This window comes from Hyla sarda, unplaced genomic scaffold (genome assembly GCF_029499605.1).
Source record: "Hyla sarda isolate aHylSar1 unplaced genomic scaffold, aHylSar1.hap1 scaffold_344, whole genome shotgun sequence".
In the NCBI taxonomy this organism is placed as follows: Eukaryota; Metazoa; Chordata; class Amphibia; order Anura; family Hylidae; genus Hyla; species Hyla sarda.
This window is the reverse complement of record NW_026610197.1, coordinates 97,684-118,313: the sequence shown is the minus strand read 5'-3', so window position 1 is coordinate 118,313 and position 20,630 is coordinate 97,684. Positions and strand designations below refer to the sequence as shown.

The 20,630-nt window shown below is 45.0% G+C and overlaps 1 protein-coding gene across 1 annotated transcript in view; it reads left to right on the top strand.

Moving 5' to 3' along the window:
* The window catches only part of CD68 (CD68 molecule), a 61,799-nt gene extending 52,377 nt beyond the window's left edge, over positions 1–9,422 (top strand). Inside the window, exons 3-7 of the mRNA XM_056553648.1 lie at positions 3,732–4,429; positions 4,981–5,091; positions 5,257–5,314; positions 8,808–8,972; positions 9,217–9,422. Of these exons, the coding sequence (XP_056409623.1) occupies positions 3,732–4,429; positions 4,981–5,091; positions 5,257–5,314; positions 8,808–8,972; positions 9,217–9,356 (1,172 nt within the window). The 3' untranslated portion in view covers positions 9,357–9,422. The remainder of the gene's footprint in view (positions 1–3,731; positions 4,430–4,980; positions 5,092–5,256; positions 5,315–8,807; positions 8,973–9,216) is intronic.
* Positions 9,423–20,630: the final 11,208 nt, after the last annotated feature.

Sequence of the window (20,630 nt, the reverse complement as noted above, 5' to 3'; positions counted from 1 at the left end):
ACATATATACACACACACATATATACACACACATACATATATACACATACATATATACACACATACATATATACACACACATACATATATACACACACACATATACACACATACATACACACATATATACACACATACATACACACATATATATACACACATACATATATACACACACATATATACACACATACATATATACACACACACATATACACACATACATACACACATATATACACACATACATATATACACACATACATATATACACATACATACACACATATATATACACACATACATATATACACACACATATATACACACATACATACACACATATATACACACACAATTGAGTTATACAGGGTGGGCCATTTAAATGGATACACCTTAATAAAATGGGAATGGTTGGTGATAACTTCCTGTTTGTGGCACATTAGTATATGTGAGGTGGGGGGGACTTTTCAAGATGGGTGGTGACCATGGCGGCCATTTTGAATCCAACTTTTGTTTTTTTCAATAGGAAGAGGGTCATGTGACACATCAAACTTATTGGTTTTAACGTAACTTTATTCTTTCATGAGTTATTTACAAGTTTCTGACCACTTATAAAATGTGTTCAATGTGCTGGATTGTCAATGCAACCCTCTTCTCTATATACTGCTATATACTACTATATACACCGCAGGAGAAATGCCAGAACAGGCTTCCAGTATCCATATACACTGCTATATACTACTATATACACCGCAGGAGAAATGCCAGCACAGGCTTCCAGTATCCGTATACACTGCTATATACACCGCAGGAGAAATGCTAGCACAGGCTTCCAGTATCCGTATACACTGCTATATACTACTATATACACCGCAGGAGAAATGCTAGCACAGGCTTCCAGTATCTGTATACACTGCTATATACTACTATATACACCGCAGGAGAAATGCCAGCACAGGCTTCCAGTATCCGTATATACACTGCTATATACTACTATATACACCGCAGGAGAAATGCTAGCACAAGCTTCCAGTATCTGTATACACTGCTATATACTACTATATACACCGCAGGAGAAATTCTAGCACAGGCTTCCAGTATACACTGCTATATACTACTATATACACCGCAGGAGAAATGCTAGCACAGGCTTCCAGTATCCGTATACACTGCTATATACTACTATATACACCGCAGGAGAAATGCTAGCACAGGCTTCCAGTATCCGTATACACTGCTATATACTACTATATACACCGCAGGAGAAATGATAGCACAGGCTTCCAGTATCTGTATACACTGCTATATACTACTATATACACCGCAGGAGAAATGCTAGCACAGGCTTCCAGTATCCGTATACACTGCTATATACTACTATATACACCGCAGGAGAAATGCTAGCACAGGCCTCCAGTATCCGTATACACTGCTATATACTACTATATACACCACAGGAGAAATGCTAGCACAGGCTTCCAGTATCCGTATACACTGCTATATACTACTATATACACCGCAGGAGAAATGATAGCACAGGCTTCCAGTATCTGTATACACTGCTATATACTACTATATACACCGCAGGAGAAATGCTAGCACAGGCTTCCAGTATCCGTATACACTGCTATATACTACTATATACACCGCAGGAGAAATGCTAGCACAGGCCTCCAGTATCCGTATACACTGCTATATACTACTATATACACCACAGGAGAAATGCTAGCACAGGCCTCCAGTATCCGTATACACTGCTATATACTACTATATACACCGCAGGAGAAATTCCAGAACAGGCTTCCAGTATCCGTATACACTGCTATATACTACTATATACACTGCAGGAGAAATGCTAGCACAGGCTTCCTGTATCTGTATACACTGCTATATACTACTATATACACCGCAGGAGAAATGCTAGCACAGGCTTCCAGTATTCGTATACACTGCTATATACTACTATATACACCGCAGGAGAAATGCTAGCACAGGCTTCCAGTATCCGTATACACTGCTATATACTACTATATACACCGCAGGAGAAATGCTAGCACAGGCTTCCAGTGTCCGTATACACTGCTATATACTACTATATACACCGCAGGAGAAATGCTAGCACAGGCTTCCAGTATCCGTATACACTGCTATATACTACTATATACACCGCAGGAGAAATGCTAGCACAGGCTTCCAGTATCTGTATACACTGCTATATACTACTATATACACTGCAGGAGAAATGCTAGCACAGGCCTCCAGTATCCGTATACAAAGCCTGTGCTAGCATTTCTCCTGCGGTGTATATAGTAGTATATAGCAGTGTATACGGATACTGGAAGCCTGTGCTAGCATTTCACCTGCAGTGTACATAGTAGTATATAGCAGTGTATACGGATACCGGAAGCCTGTGATAGCATTTCTCCTGCGGTGTATATAGTAGTATATAGCAGTGTATACTGGAAGCCTGTGCTAGCATTTCTCCTGTGGTGTTTATAGTAGTATATAGCAGTGTATACAGATACTGGAAGCCTGTGCTAGCATTTCTCCTGCAGTGTATATAGTAGTATATAGCAGTGTATACGGATACTGGAAGCCTGTGCTAGCATTTCTCCTGCGGTGTATATAGTAGTATATAGCAGTGTATACGGATACTGGAAGCCTGTTCTGGCATTTCTCCTGCGGTGTATATAGTAGTATATAGCAGTGTATACGGATACTGGAAGCCTGTGCTAGCATTTCTCCTGCGGTGTATATAGCAGTATATAGAGAAGAGGGTTGCATTGACAATCCAACACAATGGGCAGTACATTGAACACATTTTATAAGAAAATCCCAATAAGTTTGATATGTCACATGACCCTCTTCCTATTGAAAAAACTAAAGTTGGATTCAAAATGGCTGACTTCAAAATGGCCGCCATGGTCACCACCCATCTTGAAAAGTCCCCCCCCCCCCCCCTCACATATACTAATGTGCCACAAACAGGAAGTTATCACCAACCACTCCCATTTTATTAAGGTGTATCCATAGAAATGGCCCACCCTGTATATATATATATATATATATATATATATAGATAGATAGATGGATACATCTCATTATACAGAGTGCCTATTATACACATTACTTTTCGCTGTAGACAGTTCGTATGTGTTTTTTTTCATGCTCTGGACTAACCGCTGTTAGTAAAAATACAAGAGGTTCAAGGGCATTTTACATGGGGTGATTGCTGGGTAAACGCTGTGGTTATTGCCCTAGGTAAATGATCCAGTGATCAGCTGATTAGTAGAATGTTGTTCCCGTTGGTTCTCCTCTTGGCTTTTCTTTGAACTTGCAACCATTCATGTGTTTTGCCAAAAAGGAAATCAGAGACTCCAGAGTAGTAATACTACCATCTAATGGTCGTCCCATTGAGTCCACAAAACGTATCTCAATGTTCTTTTCCTTCAGAGAATAATTTTAGTTTTGACCATCACAGTAACAGTAAATTCCACCTCGTTCATTCTATTATACTTCAGTGTTAGTCCAAAGAAAGGAAAAATAACCCCCAACAGGCCGATACAAAAGTCCTGATCTATGGGGTATTAAATCTGTCCTGACACAAATCTGGCAATGAGAAAGTTTCTCGTGGTGCCTTCACGGTAGAAACAAGCAGTCTACACTTTGCTCTTCACACAACCCACTGTCATTAACTTACCACAACTCCCTCTGTGTTTGTGTTACAGCTTGTTTTGGTGAGCGAGACCCTGCACCTGCCCAAATAAGCGAAACTCTTCAATGTGCAAGGTGCCCAAAGAAGACTACAACAACAACCCACCGCACAACAACCCACTCCACAACACATACAACGCACATTACTACTTTAAACACAACTACGCCTCACCCTACTACACACACAAACCACACATCTACACCCCATCCCACTACACACACAAACCACACATCTACACCCCATCCCACTACACACACAAACCACACATCTACACCCCATCCCACTACACACACAAACCACACATCTACACCCCATCCCACTACACACACAAACCACACATCTACACCCCATCCCACTACACACACAAACCACACATCTACACCCCATCCCACTACACACACAAACCACACATCTACACCCCATCCCACTACACACACAAACCACACATCTACACCCCATCCCACTACACACACAAACCACACATCTACACCCCATCCCACTACACACACAAACCACACATCTACACCCCATCCCACTACACACACAAACCACACATCTACACCCCATCCCACTACACACACAAACCACACAACCTACCCCCCTACCACGGTTCCTCCTTCTACAGAATACATAGTCAATGGCACAACAGGCATATGCTTGAGGATAACCGCATCCTTCAATATATCAATCAATGATACAACAAGGCGAGAGGTAAGTTACCCTACACCACTAACCATGTAGATAAACCATTTTATCAATATTTATCGTTTCACTATGGTTTGAATCTACAGGTAATGTTGTGCAGTGCATTTTGAAAGCTCGGGGAGGAGCATAACTTGAGGGGCTGCAGAGGTAGCAATTGCACCTAGACCTGGATGCCAAATAAGAAAACTCTTGGCTTGTAGTAATTGCCACACGGCAGCTGGGGGCCCTGGAACAAAATTTGTACCTGGGCCTTAAGTTACCCCTTAAGCTTAGTTGACTACACAGGAAATACCATATCAGATCATTGGCACATCCAACACATCCGAATATTAATGGTCTCGCTCATCCACCTTACGTGGGGAAAAAAAGGCTCAACTATAGCAGCAAGAATGGTAAACTATCCAGTTGGCTGGATGTACAGTATGAACCTGTAAACAGAAATAGATGATATTCACAGCTGTGAATGCAGCTCTGAAGGTCACGGGAATATGGGATCCAAAGTAATCCAACTATGTAATTGCTGCCCACCTAATAATTGTGCAATTCTCCCTGTTCAGATTGTGATCCCACCAGCCCCGAAAACAAAGGCGTCTGGAAACTGCTTTGCCGAAAAAGCCTGGCTGACCCTGACTTTTCCACATGGACAACTTACGGTCACATTCATACAGGTATAGAAGATATACAGGCCATCAGCAGGTTATAGGGTGGGTGCCGAAAATAGGATGCGTATCTCACGTGATCACTGCCTGGGGGATAGCGATTATTCAACAAAGAAAGGTGAACCTGGTGCAGATATTTTGCTCATAAGGATGTTTTGTTCTTTATTTCCAAAGGATACAAAAAACAACGAATTCTTCCTGGGAGAAGTTAATATAACTCTGATGAACACAGGTAACACATATATCCATGAGGCACCAAAATGGCATGTACTTATCCTGCCCATGTTCTGGCCTGTATGATCATGTAATAATAATCCTGCCCATGTTCTTGTGTGTATAGTCATGTAATAATAATCCTGCCCATGTTCTGGTGTGTATAGTCATGTAATAATCCTGCCCATGTTGTGGTGTGTATAGTCATGTAATAATAATCCTGCCCATGTTCTGGTGTGTATAGTCATGTAATAATCCTGCCCATGTTCTGGTGTGTATAGTCATGTAATAATAATCCTGCCCATGTTCTGGTGTGTATAGTCATGTAATAATCCTGCCCATGTTCTGGTGTGTATCGTCATGTAATAATCCTGCCCATGTTCTGGTGTGTATAGTCATGTAATAATCCTGCCCATGTTCTGGTGTGTATAGTCATGTAATAATAATCCTGCCCATGTTCTGGTGTGTATAGTCATGTAATAATCCTGCCCATGTTCTGGTGTGTATAGTCATGTAATAATCCTGCCCATGTTCTGGTGTGTATAGTCATGTAATAATAATCCTGCCCATGTTCTGGTGTGTATAGTCATGTAATAATAATCCTGCCCATGTTCTGGTGTGTATAGTCATGTAATAATCCTGCCCATGTTCTGGTGTGTATAGTCATGTAATAATCCTGCCCATGTTCTGGTGTATATCGTCATGTAATAATCCTGCCCATGTTCTGGTGTGTATAGTCATGTAATAATCCTGCCCATGTTCTGGTGTATATCGTCATGTAATAATCCTGCCCATGTTCTTGTGTGTATTGTCATGTAATAATCCTGCCCATGTTCTGGCCTGTATGATCATGTAATAATAATCCTGCCCATGTTCTTGTGTGTATAGTCATGTAATAATAATCCTGCCCATGTTCTGGTGTGTATAGTCATGTAATAATAATCCTGCCCATGTTCTGGTGTGTATAGTCATGTAATAATCCTGCCCATGTTCTGGTGTGTATCGTCATGTAATAATCCTGCCCATGTTCTGGTGTGTATCGTCATGTAATAATCCTGCCCATGTTCTGGTGTGTATCGTCATGTAATAATCCTGCCCATGTTCTGGTGTGTATAGTCATGTAATAATAATCCTGCCCATGTTCTGGTGTGTATAGTCATGTAATAATAATCCTGCCCATGTTCTGGTGTGTATAGTCATGTAATAATCCTGCCCATGTTCTGGTGTGTATCGTCATGTAATAATCCTGCCCATGTTCTGGTGTGTATAGTCATGTAATAATAATCCTGCCCATGTTCTGGTGTGTATAGTCATGTAATAATCCTGCCCATGTTGTGGTGTGTATAGTCATGTAATAATAATCCTGCCCATGTTCTGGTGTGTATAGTCATGTAATAATCCTGCCCATGTTCTGGTGTGTATCGTCATGTAATAATCCTGCCCATGTTCTGGTGTGTATAGTCATGTAATAATCCTGCCCATGTTCTGGTGTGTATAGTCATGTAATAATAATCCTGCCCATGTTCTGGTGTGTATCGTCATGTAATAATCCTGCCCATGTTCTGGTGTGTATAGTCATGTAATAATCCTGCCCATGTTCTGGTGTGTATAGTCATGTAATAATCCTGCCCATGTTCTGGTGTGTATCGTCATGTAATAATCCTGCCCATGTTCTGGTGTGTATAGTCATGTAATAATCCTGCCCATGTTCTGGTGTGTATAGTCATGTAATAATAATCCTGCCCATGTTCTGGTGTGTATAGTCATGTAATAATCCTGCCCATGTTCTGGTGTGTATAGTCATGTAATAATCCTGCCCATGTTCTGGTGTGTATCGTCATGTAATAATCCTGCCCATGTTCTTGTGTGTATAGTCATGTAATAATAATCCTGCCCATGTTCTGGTGTGTATAGTCATGTAATAATCCTGCCCATGTTCTGGTGTATATCGTCATGTAATAATCCTGCCCATGTTCTGGTGTGTATTGTCATGTAATAATCCTGCCCATGTTCTGGTGTGTATAGTCATGTAATAATCCTGCCCATGTTCTGGTGTGTATAGTCATGTAATAATCCTGCCCATGTTCTGGTGTGTATAGTCATGTAATAATCCTGCCCATGTTCTGGTGTGTATAGTCATGTAATAATAATCCTGCCCATGTTCTGGTGTGTATCGTCATGTAATAATCCTGCCCATGTTCTGGTGTGTATCGTCATGTAATAATCCTGCCCATGTTCTGGTGTGTATTGTCATGTAATAATCCTGCCCATGTTCTGGTGTGTATAGTCATGTAATAATCCTGCCCATGTTCTGGTGTATATCGTCATGTAATAATCCTGCCCATGTTCTGGTGTGTATTGTCATGTAATAATCCTGCCCATGTTCTGGTGTGTATTGTCATGTAATAATCCTGCCCATGTTCTGGCCTGTATGATCATGTAATAATAATCCTGCCCATGTTCTTGTGTGTATAGTCATGTAATAATCCTGCCCATGTTCTTGTGTGTATAGTCATGTAATAATAATCCTGCCCATGTTCTGGTGTGTATCGTCATGTAATAATCCTGCCCATGTTCTGGTGTGTATCGTCATGTAATAATCCTGCCCATGTTCTGGTGTGTATAGTCATGTAATAATAATCCTGCCCATGTTCTGGTGTGTATAGTCATGTAATAATAATCCTGCCCATGTTCTGGTGTGTATAGTCATGTAATAATAATCCTGCCCATGTTCTGGTGTGTATAGTCATGTAATAATCCTGCCCATGTTCTGGTGTGTATCGTCATGTAATAATCCTGCCCATGTTCTGGTGTGTATCGTCATGTAATAATCCTGCCCATGTTCTGGTGTGTATCGTCATGTAATAATCCTGCCCATGTTCTGGTGTGTATAGTCATGTAATAATAATCCTGCCCATGTTCTGGTGTGTATAGTCATGTAATAATCCTGCCCATGTTCTGGTGTGTATCGTCATGTAATAATCCTGCCCATGTTCTGGTGTGTATAGTCATGTAATAATCCTGCCCATGTTCTGGTGTGTATAGTCATGTAATAATAATCCTGCCCATGTTCTGGTGTGTATAGTCATGTAATAATCCTGCCCATGTTCTGGTGTGTATAGTCATGTAATAATCCTGCCCATGTTCTGGTGTGTATCGTCATGTAATAATCCTGCCCATGTTCTGGTGTGTATAGTCATGTAATAATCCTGCCCATGTTCTGGTGTGTATCGTCATGTAATAATCCTGCCCATGTTCTGGTGTGTATCGTCATGTAATAATCCTGCCCATGTTCTGGTGTGTATCGTCATGTAATAATCCTGCCCATGTTCTGGTGTGTATAGTCATGTAATAATCCTGCCCATGTTCTGGTGTGTATCGTCATGTAATAACCTTACCCATGTTGTGGGTTGTATTGTCATGTGATAAGCTAACCCATGTTCTGACCTGTACCGCCATGTAATATTCTTGTCATGTTTTGGGACATTTTGACACTGGGTTGGATTTTACAGGATCGGAGAAGTTTGATAACGCCAGCCTAAAGGACATGGTCACTCCTCTTAAACATTCCTTCTCTTGTGACAAAGTAGACATTCAAGTGACCTCAAAAGTGAGCTTTTCAGTCATGAACGTCAAGGCTCAAGCCTTTCAACTAGATAACGGAAACTACGGACCAGGTGAGCTTTGGTAAAAATATACAAAGTATTCCCAACAAGGACAGATGCATGATGGAGAATCTTTGACATCCCTTGTGGAGTCTCCAGATTGGTTTTATTCCCACTCCATTTCAACTCGCTCCCACACTCTCTATAATGGGGAAACCTCATTCCAATGTTGACTTCGGTATCCATAGTTCTTGTAGAGAAATCTTTACCAGCTTGGAACACTATAAAATGTTTTGTTGTGTTTGTATCTCTGCAGAGATTAAATGTTCCAAAGGATCGCCCAACATGACGGTCGCGATTGTGGTCGGAGTCATCCTGGTGGTGTTGATTTTGATTGTCGTCATTGCTTACTTTGTTGCCCGCCGGCGGAGTCAAAGTGGTTACCAACCACTTTGAGATGTACCGGGAAACAAGACGAAATGTCCCAGTTCCGATAGTTATTAAACACATCTCTTCTGTTCTAAGACCAGGCGTCAGTGTATGTACAATATGGTGAATAATAAGTAAGTGATATACGGTATGTCCCATCTACCAACACGATGAACGAATGATCAAGTCTTTCTGGGTGGAATAGTGATAACTCCCCCCACCCCTCCTCCCGCAATGCAGGCTGATAACAAAACAATTCAAGAATCAGAATGGGGGGGGGGGGGGGGACTATATTCCTGGGGGTCACTAAGGCAGGGAACAATCTGTCACCATTTCCTGTAAATACGACACCTTATCTTTATCGGCATGTGAATCGTGTGCCCTCTTTCCTCTTTAGTGTGACTGAAATTCTGTAAATGCCTCGCTCAGCAGTTAGGTATAAAGCCGACCCTTGCACTTCCTCAATGGAATCACATGTGGCGGATTTCACAAGAGGGATTACACAACAAAGTTGAGGGATTGTGTAGACGGGGAAAAGAATGGTGCCAAATACACACAATGAACGCTGAGGTATACAAGTTGTTTCAATGCTCTGTGTGCTGTTGGTAAATGAAAACTTGTGACTTAACCCCAAGAGCAATGTTTTTTCCAAACTGTGTGTCTTCAGCTGTTACAAAATTACAACTTGAAGCATGCTGGAAGTAGTAGTTTTGCAATGGATGGAGACACACTATTACGAAAACACTGCCCTAGAGGACATTTTTCGACCACAGTATTCACAGGCGAAAAATCCCATTTATGTTGCCAAAAATCGCAATGTAACAGATCGTGAATTTCCACATACAACAGTGGATACACAGCAAAACTAAGAATCTACTGGTAACCACTATACAGCAGTGTTTCCCAAACAGGATGCCTCCAGCTGTTGCAAAACTACAACTCCCAGCATGGCTGACTGGGCATGCTCGAAGTTGTAGTTCTGAAAGAGCTGGAGGCATCCAGGTTGGTAAACACCGATCGATGTGTACGATGACCTCTCAACTTTCTGTTTACTCTGGATGTCGGAGGAGAGTACAATCGGGCAAGTGTCCACATGCAGAATACATGTTGGCATACTGGGAGTTGTAGTTTTGCAAATGTAAGGAGCACCCTGTTTGGGTTTGGGTCAGTCTCCACAAGAAGAAACACTGACTCTCTCAGAGCTACATCAAAGGGCTTTCATGCATGCTAACCAACACCCTGCTCTGTACGGAACAGCTGACTACTCCATTTAGAGGAAATGCATGTCTCAAGGAACTTTTAGACATCATTATTGACTTCTAGAGTAAACAGAAGAATGCAGCAGCACACTGCCAGCACAAGGATATAGGTAAAACACGAACATGCAGATAAAACATGGAGAGCTATACAGCTATGGTGTAATAGATGCAAATGTGAAACTATGAGATAGTGAGGCACTTAGCTCGCAAATTTGTCTCCGCCGGCGGTCAAATAGCTTGGACCGTCCCACCGCGATAAGGTGGCTGTCAGGATCCGGACTGGTATGCAGCAAGGACACTGGTGGTGGATCCTCTGTGTCAGTGGGGTGATGGTGTGGGCCGTACCAGGGGAACGGAGTCTAAGGGGTTACTGGTTTTCACCAGAACCCGCCGCAACGCGGGATGGACTTGCAGCGGCAGGTAACCCCAAGGTCGTTCCACCCGATAGCGACTCAACCCCAGCTGACAGCTGAGACAGGCGCGGTACACAGGGACAAGGCAAGAGCAAGGTCGGACGTAGCAGAAGGTCAGGGCAGGCAGCAAGAGTCGTAGTCAGGGGCAACAGCAGGAGGTCTGGGTACACAGGCTTGGGAACACACTAAACGCTTTCACAGGGCACATGGCAACAAGATCCGGCAAGGACAGGAAGGGGAAGTGGGTTTATATACACATAGCGCAGGTGTAGGTACTGATTAGGCCAGGCACCAATTAATGGTGCACTGGCCCTTTAAATTTCAGAGAGCCGGCGCGCGCGCCCTAGAGAGCGGGGCCGCGCGCGACGGGACAGAACAGCAAGAGGACGGGGCAGGTGAGGAGATTGGGATGCGACCCCGCCGTTGACACCAGTGCAGCGCTCCCGGTCAGCGGGTCTGACCGGGGCGCTGCACAGAGAAGAACGCCGCGAGCGCTCCGGGGAGGAGCAGGGACCCGGAGCGCTCGGCGTAACAGTGGCCTCATTGGGACGGACCCTACACTGTAAATATGCCTCTGTGTGAACAGTTCAGTAAGCATGGCAGGATCTGGAACATCCAAGACACCTTATATATACACCTGATAGAGGTGGGTGGGGTGCAAGGCCAACATGGAGGTAGCCACTCCCCCATATGTGTAATACAGACAAAGAATAAGTCAGCCAGCACTTTAGTTGATACCAAACTATTATATGGACCTGGCCTGCAGGTGCACGCTACTAGGCTAAATATACAGCAACAGAAGAATACAGCAGCACACTGCCAGCACAAGGATATAGGTGAAACATGAACATGCAGATAAAACATGGAGAGCTATACAGCTATGGTGTAATAGATGCAAAACGGTCGGACGGTCCAAGCTATTTGACCGCCGGCGGAGACAAATTTGCGAGCTAAGTGCCTCACTATCTCATAGTTTCACCATCTGTTGTCACAGACAGATTGGTAAATCAGGAGCATTGTTCTACCACCTGGAGTGCAACTAATTCACGTAAAGTAAGCCCCCAACAGGCGCCATACATATAGAGACATCCTACCGTGCAGCTAGGGGAGGATACATCTGAACATTTAGAACGGAATGGGGGAACGCTACGCTTTATATTCTGTATGGACTCTTGGCCAAAAAGTTATATGTGAAATCAGAGGCAAAGAGAGTCGATATCCATTCACTTACACATACAGGTGCATGTGACCTAATGATATTCAGCTTTGTATAATGGGAACTCAAATTCTTAGAGAGGTAATCCAGTGCCAGGCAGCTATTTACCCTCCTCTCTACATTGAGAACTATTTATGTATATGTTACTGGGGCTGGAGTGACACAATCTGCAGCAGCAGGCCCCTTTTCTATGTGTCACTTGGCCTGGGGCCCTTTCTGACAGCTGTTTTGCCAGTACTGCCCATACTGGAACCAAAGCTTCCAACACTTCTGATGACTGTTCCAATGTCACACCCACATTCTTTTGTGTCAGGAAAAACTTCCAATAGTTTGTAGAAAATAGTCTAAAAGGCAGAGTAAACTGAATCTGTAGATGAAAAGGTACGTGGAGACCACATGATTTCAGAAGGACAGGACTTGCCTCTGGACTATTTCACTGTATGCACAAAAACACAGGAGAGTGCTAAAAAGTATGCTGCTCCGGTGCGCACAATTTGTGGTGAAATTGGTTTATTACCATGACTGTGCTGTCTATACTGTTTCATTATGAGACACCAATTGCAAATTACTGTAGGCTTCATAAAAACCCTGACAAAATTGTATTTTTTTTAATGTTCAAGAGGATGTTTGCAAGTGTTGCAAGCTGATGATAACTACAATAGTGGCCAGTGAAACAGGAACAAGATTTTTTGACGCTGCTATTTTTATGCTGTTGACTAATTTTAAGTAAATGAGCCTCTACATCTGAAAGGTTACATAGACATTAAAGGGGTACTCCACCCCCAGACTTCATATCCAAAGAATAGGGGATAAAAGGTCTGATCGTGGGGGGTCCCACAGCTGGGACCCCAGCGATCTCCCTGCAGCACTCGCCATTCGTTTAGAACATTGGCTGTGGCCTCAGAGGCCCCTCCCATAGACTTGCATTGAGAGGGAGGGCGTGACGTCACAAGGGGGTGGGGGGGCGTGTCCTTGACCTCATGAGCCTCCCCTGCTGCAACGTTAGTCAAAGTTAGCTATGTGCACCAGATGACTCGGGTGCCACAGCAGAGATGCGATAAGACATCTTATCCCCTATCCTTTGGATAGAGGATAAGATGTCTAGGGGCGGAGTACCCCTTTAAGGATACTCCCTCATTACACTACACCCAAATAACAGTACACATAAGCAACATCACAATGCAGAGGAGACGCGTACATACAAGGGCCTGTGGATCATACAGTCAGCCACAGGATGGGTCCCAGTACCAGGCAGTTTACAACCACACAGGGTCCTAACTTTCTAAAACCAGCACATAAGAGGAGTTCACCTGAGCCACATTGTACTTTTCTTCTCGACTGTGTACATATATGTGTTGTGCATTCCTATAACATAAGGGGAAAAACAAACAATCTACATCTAATCTTCATGATTGGTAAAAGGCCTATTTCTCCTTTGTCCTCAAGCAACACAGATGGAATATGCTGACCCCAGACTCAACCCTAGGACTGTCCACCTAGCATTATAAATTAAGAAATTAACATAAATGTAAAGCTGGCAGTTGGCAGTCGCAAGCGTGCAGCGCATCCTGCTGCTTACCTCAGCAGAGCCGTACGCCCTTGGCTCCTCCTCCCCGATTTAGACTCCTGACATCTTCCTCTGTACGGTCACAGGTGGGGACAGTTTCTCGTGCATACCATAGGGGCTGTACACGTGCTGTTTCTAAACGGGTCCGTGTGCATTCCTGATTCCTGTCCTCCTCCAATCCCTGCCAGGCACCACCTATACAAGAGCTCTGCTCCCTTCCTGTGGTGCCAGAGCAATAGTTTGTCTACAGCCAAGGTGCCTGATCTGTTCCTGTCCTGAGTAACTGTGTTTGACCTAGGATTGTTACCCGAATCTGCCTCAGTCTGATCCTGCTTGTACCTTCCCGATTCTTCAGTGCATGACTTGGACTGTCGACCACAAGTCTGTATACTAAGCTAGCTAAACACCACCTGGCTGCTTCTGAGCTTCTTGAGCTCTGCTACTAACAAAAAATCACCTCTGCTACATTGGACTCTTTTCTGCACTATACCATCCACAGCATCAGCTCCTCCTTCCTGGCTGTATCCCTGGTGCTTGACCCTGAGGCGTTCTGGCCTGCCAGGCCAGCTGCAACTCAACCAGGACCACTCTTGTGTTAGCGACATGGTATCTCCCCTGCAGCTGAAGTCCAGCTTCTGCTTCTAAGAGCGGGATAAAGGGTGAAAAACAGGGAAATACTTAAGACTTTGCTCCTCAGTTTGGCCCAAAGCAAAATCGGTAAGTGGCACAGTGAGTCCATGTCCATTGGGGCATTACAATAATTAATTGGTGGCCTTGTTAGATTCCTCTTCCACAGCTCACATTTTAGTTGGTCCTTATTCCACCAAAAGGAGTGTTGCTGACTTGTTAACTTTTGCTTTTTCTTTATTTTGGATTTTCTTGACTTCCATCTTTTCCTGATTAGCCTTGTGAAGTCCTGACTGCACCATTATTTCTGGGCTTCCCTGGCCAGACTACTGACCAACCAGATCTATGCCATATAGTATGAGTAGGTGAGTCTCTGGTCATTGGTATCCAGTTCTTATGGAGCTTGGTTTTTTAAGCTTACAAATCTCCAAATCGTTCATGATGTGAGGTACTTAAAGGGTTATTCCAGGATTGTTTTTTTTTGGGCGGTGCTACAGGGGCTGTAAAGTTAGTGTAGTTCATAATATAGTGTCTGTACCTGTGTGTGACGGTTGTCTCACATTTCTTCTGTGATTATTGCCCCAATATTTATTTTTAACAGAATACAAAATTACTCATGTCTGGGGATTTCCCAGGTTGCAGTGTGTCGAGACCTGAGATCACTAGTCAGGTGATCAGAGGGAGCCTGTGCTGCTTTAATTTTGCAACAGCTGTAGGCCCCCTGAGTAGAAAACAGTTTTTTGCTGATGTGGGGGAAGAAGGATACTGATCTCAAACTTTCAAGCATGGAACTGTGGGATGTGTAGTTTAGAGAACAAAATCAAACAGGAAATACTCAGTTCTGTAAAGTCACCTTATGGTGGATAACCCCTTTAATGATGTCCTGCTTACAAGCATTCTCCAAGAAAGTTTTATGGGTTTATCCTCAGACACTTACATTTTACCACCAGAAAGATCATGTCCATGGGCTGACTGGTCACTCATTAAGAACTGCAGATTGTGAAGATCTTCACACTCAATCTCACTTCAGCCACAGATATTGGGGAAGATTTATCAAAACCTGTCCATAAAAAAAGTTGCCCATAGCAACCAATCAGCTCACTTTCATTTTTACCTAATTTAAAATGAAAGAAGCAATTTGATTGGTTGCAATGGGCAATTTTTCCTCTGGACAGGTTTTGATAAATCTCCCCCATTGTGTCTTGGGCAAATAGCTACTTTAGAGATACCCATCAGGAAATACTCAGATCCTGGTCAGAATCTCTTCTAGCTTCTGGTTTGTATAAAGGCTGAGCTACCATACTTGAGCAGGCCTTCTTGATGGCTGAATTAGAAGAGCTCCACAAAGAGAAGACATTCATCGAAAGAACCAAGTAGTAATTTCTACTTACAGTGGGGCAAAAAAGTATTTAGTCAGCCACCAATTGTGCAAGTTCTCCCCACTTCAAAAGATGAGAGAGAACTGTAATTTTCATCATAGGTTATAACCTCAACTATGAGAGACAGAATGAGAAAAAAAAGAAATTGCCTAACAATTTTTGGTGGTCTACTCCAGCATGTTATTGTAAAAAATTAAACATTTTTCCACTAACATGCTGGTGTTGCCCCATACTTTTCATTTTTCAGTACGGAAATACTCCATATGTGGACGTAAGGTGCTCTGTGGGCGCACAACAAGGCTCAGGAGTGAGCACCACGTACGTTTGAGGTGATTTGCACAGGGGTGGCTGATCGTTACAGCGGTTCCGACATAAATGCAAAAACAAAAAAAACAAACACCCACATGTGACCCCAGTTTGGAAACTACACCGCTCATGGAACGTAACAAGGGGTATAGTGAGCCTTAACACCCTACAGGTGTTTGAAGAATTTTCGGTAAAGTTGGATGTGAAAAAAAAAAAATGAAAAATTTTAATTTTAATGACATTTTTATTTATTTTTTATGAAAATTTTTAATTTTTTTCACTAAAATGCTGGTATTACCCAAATTTTTCATTTTCACAAGGGGTAAAAGCTGTCACGCCCCCTCCCAAAGACTTGCACTGAGGGGCGGGTTTGACGTCACACGGGGGCGGAGTCGTGATGTCACGATCTTCCGTCCCGGTGGTCGAGATGGACTCAGCCTGAGGACCTCCAGCGGTTCCGGAAGCCGCTACAGGTGGGTGCTGCATGGTAGATGCAGGGGGTCCCCAGCAGCGGGACCCCGGCGATCTGACATCTTATTCCCTATCCTTTGGATAAGGGATAAGATGTCTAGGGGCGGAGCACCCCTTTAAGGGGTTAAAGAAGAAGTTACAGGTCTGTGAGAGCCAGAAATCTTGCTTGTTTGTAGGTGACCAAATACTTATTTTCCACCATAATTTGCAAATAAATTCTTTAACAATCAGACAATGTGATTTTATGGATTTTTTCTCATTCTGTCTCTCATAGTTGAGGTTATAACCCAGTGTTTCCCAACCTTTTTCGGGTCGGGGCACACCTCGGAAAAAATTTTTTCCTCGGGGCACCGCTACCGAGGTTGACAAGCAAGAAAAAAAAAAAAGGAAAAACCAATAAAAAATGCAATGCACTATATCTATTTATGTAGTTTAAAGTGCTGCTTTATACAGCAACTCACCAATGACGTCTTCTCTAATTTGCATTGTTGCCTTCTCTTCTCCATCTGGTCTGGGCCATCATCACGATTTCTTCCACACACAATTCTTCACCTTTAAACCTGCAAAACAAATCTATTAGGCGCCAAACTTTTTTTTCTTTTTTTTTTTACATGGGTGACAGAGGGGTGTAGAAGAGTGGATATGGGTGACAGAGGGGTGGACATGGGTGACAGAAGGGTTTAGAGGAGTGTACATGGGTGACAGAGGGGTGGACATGGGTGACAGAGGGGTTTAGAGGGGTGTAGAGGAGCGTACATGGGTGACGGAGGGGTGTAGAGGAGCGTTCAGAGAGGTGTAGAGGAGCGTATATGGGTGACAGGGGTATAGAGGAGCATACATGGGTGACAGGGGTGTAGAGGAGTGTCCATGGGTGACAGATGGATGTACATGGGTGACAGAGGGGTGTAGAGGAGTGTACATGGGTGACAGAGGGATGTACATGGGTGACAGAGGGGTGTAGAGGAGTGTACATGGGTGACAGATGAGTGTGCATGGGTGACAGAGGGGTGTAGAGGAGTGTACATGGGTGACAGAGGGGTATAGAGGACTGTACATGAGTGACAGAGGGGTATAGAGGAGTGTACATGGGTGACAGGGGTGTAGAGGAGCATACATGGGTGAAAGGGGTGTAGAGGAATGTACAAAGGGGTGTATAGGAGCGTACATGGGTGACAGGGGTGTAGAGGAGTGTACATGGGTGACAGAGGGGTGTACATGGGTGACAGAGGGGTATAGAGGAGTGTACATGGGTGACAGAGGGGTGTAGAGGAGCATACATGGGTGAAAGGGGTGTAGAGGAGCGTACATGGGTGAAAGGGGTGTAGAGGAGCGTACATGGGTGACAGGGGTGTAGAGGAGTGGACAGATGGGTGTAGAGGAGTGTACATGGGTGACAGATGGGTGTACATGGGTGACAGAGGGGTGTAGAGGAGTGTACATGGGTGACAGATGGGTGTACATGGGTGACAGAGGGGGTGTACATGGGTGACAGGGGTGTTGAGGAGTGTACAGAGTGGTGTTGAGGAGTGTACAAAGGGGTGTAGAGTAGTGTACATGTGTGACAAATGGGTGTAGAGGAGTGTACATGGGTGACAGAGGGGTATAGAGGAGTGTACATGGGTGACAGAGGGTGTAGAGGAGCATACATGGGTGAAAGGGGTGTAGAGGAATGTACAAAGGGGTGTATAGGAGCGTAGATGGGTGACAGGGGTGTAGAGGAGTGGACAGATGGGTGTAGAGGAGTGTACATGAGTGACAGAGGGGTGTAGAGGAGTGTACATGAGTGACAGAGGGGTGTAGAGGAGTGTACATGGGTGACAGGGGTGTAGAGGAGCATACATGGGTGAAAGGGGTGTAGAGGAGCATACATGGGTGACAGGGCTGTAGAGGAGTGTACAGAGTGGTGTTGAGGAGTGTACAAAGGGGTGTAGAGTAGTGTACATGTGTGACAAATGGGTGTAGAGGAGTGTACATGGGTGACAGGGGTATAGAGGAGTGTACATGGGTGACAGAGGGTGTAGAGGAGCATACATGGGTGAAAGGGGTGTAGAGGAATGTACAAAGGGGTGTATAGGATCGTAGATGGGTTACAGGGGTGTAGAGGAGTGGACAGATGGGTGTAAAGGAGTGTACATGAGTGACAGAGGGGTGTAGAGGAGTGTACATGAGTGACAGAGGGGTGTACATGGGTGACAGAGGGGTGTAGAGGAGTGTACATGGGTGACAGAGGGGTATAGAGGAGTGTACATGGGTGACAGAGGGGTGTAGAGGAGTGTACATGGGTGACAGAGGGGTGTAGAGGAGTGTACATGTGTGACAGATGGGTGTAGAGGAGTGTACATGGGTGACAGGGGTATAGAGGAGTGTACATGGGTGACAGGGGTATAGAGGAGTGTACATGGGTGACGGGTATAGAGGAGTGTACATGAGTGACAGAGGGGTATAGAGGAGTGTATATGGGTGACAGGGGTGTAGAGGAGTGTACATGGGTGAAAAAGGGGTATAGAGGAGTGTACATGGGTGACAGAGGGGAATAGAGGAGTGTACATGGGTGACAGAGGGGTGCAGAAGAGTGTACATGGGTGACAGGGATGTAGAGGAGCATACATGGGTGAAAGGGGTGTAGAGGAGCGTACATGGGTGACAGGGGTGTAGAGGAGTGGACAGAGTGGTGTTGAGGAGTGTACAAAGGGTGACAGGGGTGTAGAGGTGTGGACAGATGGGTGTAGAGGAGTGTACATGGGTGACAGATGGGTGTACATGGGTGACAGAGGGGTGTAGAGGAGTGTACATGGGTGACAAAGGGGTGTAGTTGAGTGTACATGGGTGACAAAGGGGTGTTGAGAAGTGTACATGGGTGACAGATGGGTGTACATGGGTGACAGAGGGGTGTAGAGGAGTGTACATGGGTGACAGAGGGGTGTAGAGAAGTGTACATGGGTGACAGAGGGGTGTAGAGAAGTGTACATGGATGACAGAGGGCTGTAGAGAAGTGTACATGGGTGAGAGAGGGGTGTAGAGGAGTGTACAGAGGGGTGTAGGGAGGTGTACAAGGGTGATAGATGGGTGTAGAAGAGTGAACATGGGTGACGGGGGCATAGGGGTGACAGAGGGGTGGACAGGGGGTGGACATGGGTGACAGGAGGGTGGACAGGGGGTCAGAGGGGTGGACAAGGGGGTAAAAGAGGGACAGGAGTGACAGAGGGGTGGACTGGGGTAACAAAGGGACAGATGGGTGAACAGGAGGGTGGACATGGGTGACAGAGTAGACAACGGGGGTAGACAGGGGGGTAAACATGAGTGACAGGGGAGTGGACAAGGCAGACGTGGATGACAGGAGGGTGGACATGGGTGAGGGGGGGGGTGGACATGGGTGACGGGGATGATAGGTGGGGGGACATGTGTTAGTGCGGGTGGACATGAGTGATGGGGGGTGGACATGGGTGACAGGAAGGTGAACATGGGTGACAGGGAAGGGTGGACATGGGTGACAGGGAAGGGTGGACATGGGTGACAGGGAAGGGTGGACATGGGTGACAAGGATGTGGTCAGAGGGGTGGACAATGGAGGGTGAACATGGGTGACAGGGATGGGCAGGGGTGACAGAGGGTTGGATGGGGGTGGACATGGATGACAGGAGAGTGGACATGGGAGACAGGGGGTCAGAGGGATGAACAAGGGTGACAAAGGGACAGATGGGTGAACAGGAGGGTGGACATGAGTGACAGGGTGGACTACGGGGGTAGACGGGGGGGGGTAAACATGAGTGACAGGGTTGGACAGGGGAGTGGACAAGGCAGACATGGATGACAGGAGGGTGGACATGGGTGAGAGGGGAGGTGGACATGGGTGACGGGGATGACAGGTGGGGGTGGACATGGGTGACGGGGATGACAGGTGGGGGGACATGTGTGAGAGGGGGTGGACATGAGTGACGGGGAGGGTGGACATGAGTGACAGGGAGGGTGGACATGGGTGACAGGGAGGGTGGACATGAGTGAGAGGGGGTGGACATGAGTGACGGGGAGGGTGGACATGAGTGACAGGGAGGGTGGACATGGGT